Raw genomic sequence first — 12,319 nt, forward strand, 5'->3', positions numbered from 1 at the left:
ATCCAGGACTTTAAAGACCTTTTACCATCATTTTGAGAAGACCTGCAAATGTAGAATCATTGAACAGAAATAATGAGATGGTTTATTGGCAGAGACTCACCTGGTCTCCGTTCACATGAAATGACAGGAGGTGATGCCTATTTTGAATGGTCGTTAAAGTTGTTCCTCACATTTTAGGACTAATTCCAAATAGTCCTGCTTCCACTTTTTCATTTAACTCTATTTGTCGCTTTTCTCTTCAGAAGTGCTAAAACAAAAATCATCATAAAACCTTTGTATGCGTGATTTTCTCTGTCCACCAGAGATCTGTTCTCCACGGAGAAACCCAGCAGGTTCTGATGCTTGCTGCCTTTACAAGCTTACTGCTTTCAATGTCATCTTCAGAGCAGCTGTTTAACAATGCCTTGTCAGCCCATCCTGTTGAGAGATGAGCATGTCCCAGGAAGGGGATTTCTGCATGGGAAACTACAGATGTCTGGGGGACAACTCTGCACAGGGGTCCCAGGGCTGCAGTGGCTTCCAGGTGTGGGGGCACCACCAAAGTGCTCTCAGCTCTGATTTGAATTGGTGGGTGCTGGGGAGGCACGCTTGCTTGCCCAGAGTCTCCATCCCTCAGCACTGAGCCCATTTGCACCCGTTAGTGCCAGCAGCAGCACAGGCCACCAACGAGGGTCCCCGTTACTGCTCTCCCATCATCCGGCTGGGTGTCGAGCTGTGGTTTTGTCCCACTGCAGCCTGTCGGTGTGACCTGCAGATCAGAGCTCTGCAGGGCATGGTCAGCATAAGAATAAACTGCAAAGATTTCTAACTGCTGGACTCTGACAAGCATTGCTAAACCTGCCTTGAGGTTGCTTTAAGCGGATTTCAACTTTTGCTAAAGCTTCGTAGAGTTTTGTGGCCTCAGTAAAGGGCACCTCTGCTGACCTCATGGCTGGAGGCACTGAAGTCTTGTGAAAGAACAGTTGGAATTTTTTAATGTGAATAGACTGACCCAATTCCCTCGCCCTCGTTCTCAGCAACGGCTCAACTGTTTTCAGTTACTCTTTCCAAAAACACTCAGCCTGAGGCAAAGAGAAATTGTAGGTCGGATAAATATTTTGGCAAAATGCTAAGGGGAGAAATGTAAGTATTTATAATGGAAACCAGTGATCAACAATAACTGTAAGTGTCCAAAGTGCTGTGGTGTGTTGTACCCCTGTTGCTCAGCATGGGGCAGGCGAAGATTTGCATTGTGAAGGGCGTCATCTACCAGCAGAAGCTGAGCCTGCATTTGCAAGTTTTTGTCTTTGTAGACTGCTTGGCTTGAGTGTCACAAAAGCACAGATGAGTTGTTCTGGAGATCATCTAGTCCAACCCCCTGCTCAAAGCAGGGTCAGATAGAGCAGGTTGCCCAGGACCATGCCCTGCTGGATTTTGAAAATTTCCAAGGATGGAGCCTCCACAGCCTCTCTGGGTAAACTGTTCTGGGGTTCAACCACCTTCACAGTCAAAAAGTCTGTACTTTGTGTCCATGGAACATCCTGTATTTTACATTGTTCCCATTGCCTTTTGTCCTGGCACTGGACACCACTCAGAAGAGTCTGACTCCATCTTCTGTGCTTCCTCCCATCAGATATTTAGAGATATTGCAAAGATCCTCCCTGAGCCATCTCTTCTCCAGGCTGAACAATCCCAGCACTGGACCCAGCATACCAGACGTGGCCTCACCAGTGCTGAGCAGAGTGCTGCTGTTAACCCGCTGGCAATGCACCTCCTGATTCAGCAGGGATGCTGGTGGCCTTCTTTGTCAGGTCCTTTCCTGCAACTGCTTCCCAGGCAGTTGGTCCCCAGCACATACTGGTGCGTGGGGTTGTTCCTCCTCAGGTGCAAGACTCGGCATTTCCCTCTGTTGAACTTCATGAGGTTCCTCTCAGCTCAGTTCTCCAGCCTGTCCAAGTCCCTCTGAAAGGCAGCACAGCCATCTTTGGGTAGCATTGGTCCTGTGGAAGAGTGTAAGGGGACAAACCTCAGCAGTCTTTCCACAGTGTCCTGGATCCGAGCTCCCAGCATGCAGTAAATGTCCCCAGACAACAAGACAGGCTGGCAGATGGGATCCTCTGTCCTCTGCAGCAGGAGGGCACGAACTGCTGTCACTCACTGACCTCTCCTGTGCCTCTCTGTGACTCAGGATGAAGCGGAAAGACTCCACAACTCGTGAAAGTTGTACAGTAGGTATGTAGTTTATTCAGCGCTGAGACGCATGGGGGATAGCTCCACCAAAGACATGCGCGCCTTTCCGCAAAACCTGTCCCTCTATTTATTCCCCAAAATGTTGCGTATGCATTAAGTTTCATAATCCATCCATTCATATCAATTACCCAGCCCCGCCCAGTCCCGCTTCGTATTCTAATGAGCTAAAGAGTCCTTCTGCGCCTGCGCAGTGCTGCCTGGGGGTCGTCCGGTGGTCGACAGGATGAAGTAAATGAGTCTTCATCGGAGCTGAACTTCTCACCTCCTGGTCGCTTGGTCTCAGCCCAAAGAGCCAGGCTGGTTCCCATCTTGTTTAGAGGCTCCCTGTCTCCGTGGCCTTGCAGGCGGTGTGTGCTCTCCTCTCGGGTGGGTCAGCAGTTCCTCCCCCATTATCACAGCTTTGATCCTCTCATCCTGTCTGCGCAAGCACGGCAAACGTTCATCATATACTTATTCTTTCAATCCCTTTTAACTTTAAACCCCCCTGTCTCAAGGATCCAGTGGCATGGATGCTTTGATGGACAGAGTTCGCAGCCCCTCATCTCCTGCTTGGGCACTGAACCTCCTCTGTAGCTGCAGATCTGCAGGGGGAACAGAAGCCTCACTCCTTTTGCTGGAAGTCACAAGCTTCCAACCTTCACCATCCCTTTCCCAAGCAGAGGCACAGGCTCTGCCTGTCTTCCTTCCATACTGCTGGGAGCTGAGGCTCCTCTTGTATTTGCAGGGTCTCAGAGAAGGTCCAGTTGATCTCTTTCTCATCATCTCTGATACTAAACAGTTTGCTGGCCTCCTGCAGATCCTTTACTTGGTAGCACAGGTCCTCCGCATCTCCTACATGCAAGGAGATGGTCTCCCAGCCCCAAGCTCAGTGGGAAGCCCCAGGCACTGCCTGCAGTCCCAGACACGGCGAGCTGCAGCCTCTGTCAGGAGCGTGGTCCAAGCTGAGGCCTCTGTTGTTCCAGGGACAGTTACTCCAGATGGTGCTGGGGACAATGCCCGTTGGTATGTCACCACCATTGCTAAGCAAGGGTACACTGCCCTTGGCAGAGTTTGTGAGCCCCATCTGTGTGCAACCTACTGCACAAACTGCTGTGTCTCGTCATGGCTTCTCTTAGCTGTTCTTTCAGCAGTGGTACCATCCAGGCATCTCTTGCTTAAGTTTAATGTCATTTCAGCTGGATACATCTGGAATTTTCTTAATTTTAGGCTATCAGACACTGGGGACCCTCTGCAGAGTACCAGAAGTTCAAGAGGGATGCTGTTATTGCTGTGCAGAAGCCCTTTTTGGCCATGCAGTGATGTTCCATCTCTTCTCCTGCCTGGGTGAAACTGATACTGGTTTCTAAAAGCTTTAAAAATAATTAATTGCTGGATAAAGAAAAAGCCAAACCTCTCTCTATACCTCACTTGACTGAATCATATCTTAATTTGTTATGTGCTTCCCTGCTGTGAAATCAACTGTGATTACATTTGCAGACAACACATGAAGTTAAAAAGAAAGACTTGCACTGCGAAGTAATAAAGGAGGGGAGTGAGGGGAAATGGAGGAGAGGAAGGGGTGAGGACTGGACATAACAAGCATCTGGACAGTTTTGGAGTAGATTATCAGAGACTCCAGTATCGTACTCTGGCAACTTTGCACCTCCAGAAATCTGCCCTATGAAGATGTTCAGTCAATGAGAGAAAACAGAAACAGAACTGGGACAACAGAGGGACACCCGTGTTCGCTGTCATTCTGTTACACACCTTTTCCTCCCAGTAGTATTTTTACAGTAGGGAAGGTGAGGATGCAGGAATAGGCAATAGTAGGTGTTCATGAAAACCCAAGACTCATGAAGAAATTCCCAGTATGTGAACGCTGGTGACTGTGTAGGGTGTCTCGCTCTTCCACACGTCTCAGCTCAGCCTCTGCTCTCCTGGTTCAGGTTGAACAGTTGTCAGTGCTAATGCTGCCCTTTCTCACGCAGGGAGAACTGACCATGACAAGTGAGATGGAGAACTTGCAGAATGCCCTCTTCTTGGACATGGTGCCGCAGTCCTGGATAAAGAGGGCTTACCCTTCCACCGCCAGCCTGGGCACGTGGTTTGCTGACCTCCTCACTCGCATCAAGGAGCTGGAGGCCTGGACAGGAGACTTTTCCTTGCCTTCCTCGGTGTGGCTTGCTGGGTTCTTCAATCCCCAGTCTTTCCTGACAGCCATCATGCAGTCCACAGCCCGAAAGAATGGGTGGCCTTTGGACAAGATGACCTTGCAGTGCGACGTGACCAAAAAGAACAGAGAAGATTTTGCCAGTCCTCCTCGGGAAGGGGCGTACGTCCACGGTCTGTTCATGGAGGGTGCGCGCTGGGATGCACAGGTGAGCTCACCGAGGCTCTGGTGTTGAGAGGAAAGCCGTGGATGTTATGTCCTTATTGCCTGGTGCTGGGGAACTTCTCAGCCCAGACATGTGCTCATCTGAAATAATCATCTGAGCTGCCTCCTCAGGCATGGGAGAGGTGTGAAAGCCGGGCCCCCCCTCTGCAGCCAGGAGCGGGTGTCCAGGGTGGGCAGATCCCCCCCTGGAGCTGCCTGTTTCGTGGCTGTGAAGGGAGCTCAGCGCAGCCAACTTGGACAGGTACGTCTAGTTTTTACAAGGTGAACCTCAGCCTCAGTGTACATTGTCTATAGACTGTGGTCGGTACTCACGGTGTTGCTACAGACAGAGAACACGAGGTCCCCTCAGGGCTGTATTGTCCCTGCACCTTTGCAGAGTTGTGATTTTGCTGTTTCCTCCGAAAGTGAGGTGACAGGCTTTTGCGTTGTCATTACGCTGTCACCCGTTTCGCAGCAGACAAAGGTGAGGACTCTGATTTCCTAAATGTCCCCTGAACTGAAAGGGTGGGATGTGGCAAATCCAGACCACTGTCCTCCGCTGTTGGGTGCTGTGGGATGTCATCCACATAGACAGACCCTGTGGCCAAAAACTAATCACAACTTTTAGCCATCCCTTTAGGGTGGCAAATAAAACTTGTGTGGAAGTCTAACCTGTATGGTCAACGTGGACTCAGGCTGATGGGGGGGTAGGCTGACCCTGGACAGACAGACTGTGCATGTGGCCCTTGCTCTTCTTCTCTTCCCTTCTGGCTGTGTCACGATGCTTTTCCGTGACAGCACAGCCAGCCCCAGGGCAGCCAAGGTGAGAGCCATACCCTCCAAGCAGGCAGCTGAAGGGGGACGTGAACACTTGCCGTTTCCCACCCGTATAGCTGTCAGCACTCCTCCTGCCGTGCATCTCTCAGAGCAGCGTCCCAGAGGAGCACAATTGTCCCTGTCACTCCTTCTGACGGTTGTCAGCTGTTAGGAGGGCAGGCTGTAGAGCGAGAGCCATTAGGCTGACAAATCCCTGCTGGGTTTGGTCCTCCCAGCTGCCTGGCCCGTGGTACCGTGACTCCCCATTTGTGCTGTGCGTGAGAATTAAACGGCAGCGATGCACGCAGCTCTTCTCTGGGCAGCCAGAGTGATGCTCCTGCTGCCAGTGATCTCTGAGAGGCTGCAGGCTGGCCAAAGTGGGTCACCCAGAACTTTCTTATCTGTGTCAAGTTTCCCCCCTCACAGGAAGAGACTTTTATTTCAGAGGCAGCTTTTTAGAGTCTTAACCTTGAAGACCCTCCTAGATCTGTTGCTGAGGAGAGAGACCACTCCTGTTCTGCACCATATCCCAGCCTGCCCTTGCAGTTCAGATCTAATACTCTCCACTTATTTTTTCTGCTCCCTCTCTGAAAGAGTTCCCCATGAAGGACAGGAAATCAGGCGAAGCTTTGAATGAACACACTGACCAATGGCATCCAGTGTAGTTTATCACAAATCCTTGGGAAGGTCAAGGCTCCATTTTCTCTCTGGAAATGGCTTGATGTGCACTTTGGGGCTGGAAAGCCACAGGCAGTCAGGAACGTTGGCAAAGGCTCTGTCAGGAGGTTGCAGTAAAGATCTCACGTGGGTGTAAGGTCAGATCTCCTGCCTCGCTGGTTTTGGCTCTGCTAATAGCAGAAGCCCCAGCAGCAGAACAGAGACCAGCCCCGTCCATTTCCCAAGCCCTGGTCCCGCCGTTCCCTGCCTGGTCCCTTGTCTAAGCCTCTGGTGGGGCTGCCATGCAAACCCCCTGCAGCTCTTGGAGATCACAGCCCCTTACTACAGGGAGCACTGCATTTGTTACCTTCAAACCCTGACATTTTGAGCTGATACAAATCAGCTGGACACAACAGTACAGAGAAAGTTTAAAAAAATTCCTGGTCTTGCATATGGAATACTCCATTAGAAACAGATTCCAGTGGCTGCTCTTAAGTATTCCTTTAACATCGTTACCACCATTACTAGAAAATATCATGGTCAAAATGGCTGAGTTCTGCCGAGGTCTTACCCATCCCCAAGTGGCAATGGAAGTGAGGAGGGAGAAGTTTTGGTGGTGCAAAGCCAGAAATCTTTTGGGAAGCACATGGCTTTTCTCCTCTGCCTCCCTCCAATAACTTGTACGGGTGATTGTATTCAGCAATGAGCTTTGTCTTCAGAGACCATCCAGACTTTAGTAAATGGGTTTTTCTGGTTACATTTTCCTTGTGATTGAAAGATACTGAGCAATTACCTTTATCGAACCATTCATAATCTCTGGGTATCATACTTCTATTTATTTCCGAAAGGAAAAGAATATTTTTATATGTTGCTGCTCACACTGAAATATCATTTCCACCTAGTGGAACTATTCATTTTACCTGTAATCTAGTGAGCACCAGTATATATTAATGGATGCAACACTTTTAAAACAGGTGCACAGTTCTCTTGTGTTGTATACTCCTTCCAAATTAATCCTCTGATAAGAACGGCAGGTCATGTTTATAAAAACTCCTCTGGGGAATACCTCCACTTTTAAAATAATATTTCACATTTAGATTATGCTTCCAAAAAAAGGAAAAAATTCCCTCATGTTCTGCTACTCACATTTTTCTATTTATTTAAACATTTTTGCCCTTGGGTGTCTTAGATTTATAAAACATTCATTACACAACAGCAGGCAGCTGTTAGATGAAATGAAACCAAGCAGGTTATTCTGGGTCCCAATGATCTGCTGCTGTAGCACTGTTACAGTCAGTGGGACTCGGTGAGAGAGAGTTTGACTGGCGACACCGTGAGACATTTTATCTCAAGCCCTGGGAGACTGCTGACTGATTCCTGCCTTTCTTGCTCCCAGCAGTGGAGAGTCTGATGCCCGGTGTGTGCCTTGCTCCTCACTCAGGGCACTGCAGCGTGGCAGGACGAAGGCAGAGGTGGGGTTTGCACCACATGTGCTACACAAAGCTTTGCCAGGGGCAGGCAGTGCAGCAGGGTCCCTGGGAGAGATGCAGCCAGTGCCCAGCGTCCTGAGCGGTGGCTGAACACTGAGGGTGTCGCGGCTCCTTCACGCCACACCAGCGATGGTTTCTCTGTACTTTTAAAAGCTAGTCCTATGTAAAGCACCAGGCTTAGACCAGTAGAGAGGCTTAAAACAGCAGACAGAACCACAGAATCACAGAATGGTTTGTGCTGGAAGAGACCTTAAAGCCCATCGAGTCCCACCCCCTGCCATGGGCAGGGTCCTCCCACTAGCCCAGGTTGCCCAAAGCCTCATCCAGCCTGGCCTTGAACACCGCAAGGAACAGTCGCATTTATTTGATGGTTGAAGTAGCTCAGTATCTTTGGGACCAGTTGCACACCACTCGTGTTTATCTGAGATGCTCCTGGCAATGGACGGAGATAAAAGCATCAGTGTGCAACCCAGCCCGGTTCACGGCTTGCTGCGTTCTGCTGCAGAGGCACCAGGTACATCAAATCTCATGCATCAGAGGAAAATTAAATTTCATGGGGGGGTGAACATATGAAGCCTTTTGTGCAGATGTCAACTGTTGGTAGGGCCCGTGTATTTGTGAGCTGTGAGGGTGAGAGTAGGATGTGGCTCAAGCTGAGGTCTTCAGTGATAAACTTAAAATGCAGCCATGGAGGGAACACGTGCAAATTGTGCTGTGAACAGCCATTCTCTTATTTATGGCTGTTTTGAAAAATTAATAAGTTGGCAAACCCTTTTCCATCTGTATCTCAACTCTTAAACTACTCAGTGATAGAAATTCCTCTCTCATTTCGCTTTAAGGGACAGCACGTTGTTAGGTATTCTTCACCGCGTGCTCCACGGATGGCTCTTTTTCTCATTCCCCAGGTCCAGCTGAAGCCACTAACCTCAGCAATCTCTGGACCACCTTGGAGGGATGTTCCCCGCTGGCTACACTGATGGTCAGATCACGAGCCCCCCTTCCCTGCAAACAGAGGCAACTCTTTCTGAGACAGCCAAGCCATGCTTGAAAGCTCTTTACGCCAACTGACCCCAAATCAGCTGTGGTGCAGGTGCGCCTGTGCTAGGAACCCCTCAAGATGCTCCCATCCCATTGGGGGGATAGCGGCTCACTGCATGTGCATTGGGGACCATCTGTTAGCATCCCTGGCTTGTGACAGCTGGTTTGGGTCCTTGGACCCCTTGATACATGACAGTGTGATTATCCAGCCTTCAAACCGCCTGTCGAGAAAGCAGGACAAGCAGAAGTGAAGACTTCTTTAGGATCTGAGGCCTGAGCTTTCGGAGCACAGAACAGTGGTTTTTACCAGGTGTGCTGTGCTAGGAGCTGGGGAACATTGCTTTCAGAGAAGAATTAATTTCTGATGATGAGAGCGATAAAAAATGCAAATGCAAATCAGCCCAGACATAACAAAATAATATGTTCCATAGAGATACCTCAGGAAGATTTCAGCTCTTGTTAAGCCAGAAATAGGTAGAATATATCTTGGAAATTTGATTTGAAGAATTGTCAGCAGTAAAAAAAAAAAAAGTGATCTGATCAAAATCCAGCCTCAGAAATGAAAGATGTATATTTAAAAAGAGTGCATAGCAATGCTTGATAAATAGCTCCTTTGCAAGGTATTACAAGAATTATTTAATGTTTGTTCAGCATTTTGGAAATATAAAATCGTAAATCAGAGTTGGATTTATTATAGCTGAGTATAACAGATGGCATTAGCACAATTAAACCGAGGTGTGTTGCAAGAGGGATTATTTTTCTTCACTCATTTGCAGAACTAAATAAACTCCTAGAGAGGTTGAATCTCATTCCTCAAGTCTGGTCTAAGAGCGTTTGAAATCATGAGATGTGAAGCGAAGCTGCAGCGAGAGGCAGTTTCTTTAGCACCGCAAAGTTTTATTTCCATTTCTATTTGTTTTCGTTTGGTCTCTCTAGCCTCCATTAAGCAATTTTGCAGGCATTCCTTGAAATGGATTGATGTGTAGGGCTTTTGATTGTCAGAAAGGGGAACAGAAGTTGTCAGAGGGGCCCAAGTCAGAGAAACAAGCCGTTGACTCCATGCCCTGGCAGCACACCGTCCTTCTCCTGGGTCGGGCAGCGTGCCGAGCGAGAGCATTGCTTTCAAGAGGATAATGCGGACTTGTTATTTAATGATAATATTCCCTCAGGAACAATCCTTCTGAGTCCCCCTTGTCTCTGTGAGCACTTGTGAAAGTGGAAACGAGCCTGTGCTGCCTTTTGAGGCCACAAAAAATGTTGCGGGCATTCATTGAACGGGCAAGTGTATCCCAGGGCATGCTGGAATTTCGGTGTTTGGTGGGACACTTACTTGGTGCCTTTTAGACTCTTCTCAAGTCAGCATTGCTCTCCATCCTGAGCCCTGTTCAGGTGCCCACAGCTGGTCCTAGCACAAGCAACGCTTCCCACGAGGTGTTTCTGGTCTGGCGAAACCCCGACTAAGAGCTGCACGAGGATGATGTGGCTGGACACAGCCAGGAACATTGTTCCCCTGCAAAGTCCTGCTCAGGTGTGTGTGGGTTTGGGCATCTGGTGGCAGCATGCATCTGTACGTGCCCCTTGGAACAAGCTACGCTTGAGGGAGGCTTCTGATGAAACAGCATAAGTGTTTGATCCAGACCCTCCTTACCTCAGATAGGCTCATCCACCCCCTTGATCGCAGGAAGGATGTTTGCACTGGCCCAATAGGTTCTGCTTGTTGAAATGTTACAGAGGACCATGTGTACTGGGGTACAGCTGATGGATATCTTGGAAATCTAACTAAGATTTTGTCTTCTTTCTTTTGTAGGCTGGGATAATCACAGATGCCAGGCTCAAGGTGCTAACGCCGGCCATGCCTGTCATTTTCATCAAAAAAAAAACAAGCAAGATATCTGTGGTATGTACCCGTGTCCCGTATACAAAACACGGCAAAGAGGGCCAACTTACGTGTGGACTTTTAACCTTAAAACGAAAGAAAATCCTTCCAAGTGGGTGCTTGCTGGTGTGGCGTTGCTGCTCCAGGTCTAGGCTCCCCAGCAGAGCACCTCGTTCGCAAATCCCTGGCAATGTCTTCATCAGAGAACTGAAAAAATAGTATCCTGAGATTGAAGCCAAGCTCCATCTCTCTGAATACTGGGCACTTAGCCCAAGTAGAGCCCGCAGGGGGGTGACAGCGGTGCAGAGGGACACATGGACCAGATTGTTGGCTGCTGTAAATCAATGTCCTGGGATTCCTACACTGGAGCCCTGGGAGATCCCAACCCACAGGCAGATCTTCCACACCCAGAGAGTGCTCAGCTCCAAACTGAATTGAATATGTCTCTGTTGGGATTCAGAGTGGTTTTAAAGTCAATATCCTTCTTCAATAAGGAAGAATATCCTTCGATAGTTCAGTGACCTCTGAAATTCTTTAGACTGGGTTTTTTTCTATACGAGTGTTTCTTTGTTTTATGTGTAATGGTGAATGTTGGGAGATCAGCAGGTGTTATGGATAGAAACGGTTTCTTGCTAATATTCCTGTAAATTTTAGAAACTTTGGAAACAGTGTTAATATGCAATGTGCTTAATGTCATCAACAGTACAAATACAGGGATTATTTAAGAAGAATATTTCGTAATGGTAGAAATTTACTAATAAAAATCGTTAATCCTGGACTAGTCTCTGAAAGTTGCTTGGAGGCGTGTACCACACGGTTACTCACTGCGTGGAGAGTGAGTGCAGCGGCAGGTGGGACAAACACAGCCGTTTGGATAGTTGCACTTATAATCACGAATGGAGTGGGTGAGTGAGAACTGAGGTGTTTCTGGAGCAGAGCACACAGAGAGGGGTGCCTGGGGCGTGCACTGAGCGAGCCAGGCACAGAGCACCGCTCTGGACGGCAGAGGCTGAGTACGTGGGAGCTGGGAAATGAGGGAGGTAAGGTTCCCTGGGGACATGGAGCTGTGCCACGCTCTCCATGCTGTCTGTGGTGCTTCGTTGCACAGCACGGGGCCTTGCCTGTGGCCAATATTTGCTGTTTCTCCTCCTCAGGCAGTGCAGGATCCTCCTGCCCCTCGCCATGCCAGCAGCCGTGGGTTTCTCATCGGTGAGGTTCACAGCCACCTCTGAGTCTGAGCCTGTCTGTCAGCAGGGAGGCTGCGTAGGAGGGAAGGGGAGGATGCCAGATGTGCAGAGGATTTGGTCTCAGTGGAATTAACCCCAATGAGCACCCCCAAACTTTCCCACCCTAACCCAACACCAGGTTACAATCTGACAGCCAGACTCAGGTCTCCAGCAGGGACCATGACCCTCCTTTGGGAACACGACAAACTCTGTTACTCAGATGAATCCCCAAAGTCAATGAGCCCCTCGACAAACCCTGCCTCATCTTGAGAGGTCCCCGCTCCCCAGAGGTGGCCATGAATGGGCTCAGGTGTTCAGCACCAACTGGGGAAAGGGCAGGACCACCAGCCAACTCTGTGCCCACTGCCTACGTGGTGGCATCGAAAGTTCCAGGATCCTGTTTCCAGGCAGCTGTGGGGTTCATAGGGTGAGTCTGCAGCTGGAGACGTGCAGGTCTGAGTGAGTCACCTTGGGCTGCCCTGATACTCCATGAGGGACTTGGTCCTCCCACCTCATCCTACAATGGTTATCAAAGAGGGTCAGATGTGTCTCTCATTTCCCTGTGCTCACTATGAAGAAATGGAGTGAGAGGTTCAGACCAAGATCTTCACTTCCTCCTTCTTCCTCTAGTTTT

General features: G+C 49.1%; 1 protein-coding gene across 1 annotated transcript; it reads left to right on the forward strand.

Annotated features, from left to right (window-relative positions):
• Nucleotides 1-4,196: 4,196 nt before the first annotated feature.
• LOC104464424 (dynein heavy chain 9, axonemal-like) lies at nucleotides 4,197-10,678 on the forward strand (the record flags this gene model as incomplete). Its single annotated transcript, XM_010077122.1, has 2 exons — nucleotides 4,197-4,586; nucleotides 10,391-10,678. Coding segments are annotated over 2 exons (678 nt in total), but the record flags the coding sequence as incomplete, so codon positions are not given.
• Between the last annotated feature and the right edge of the window lie 1,641 nt (nucleotides 10,679-12,319).

This window comes from Pterocles gutturalis, unplaced genomic scaffold, assembly GCF_000699245.1.
Source record: "Pterocles gutturalis isolate BGI_N339 unplaced genomic scaffold, ASM69924v1 scaffold22113, whole genome shotgun sequence".
Classification (NCBI taxonomy): Eukaryota; Metazoa; Chordata; class Aves; order Pterocliformes; family Pteroclidae; genus Pterocles; species Pterocles gutturalis.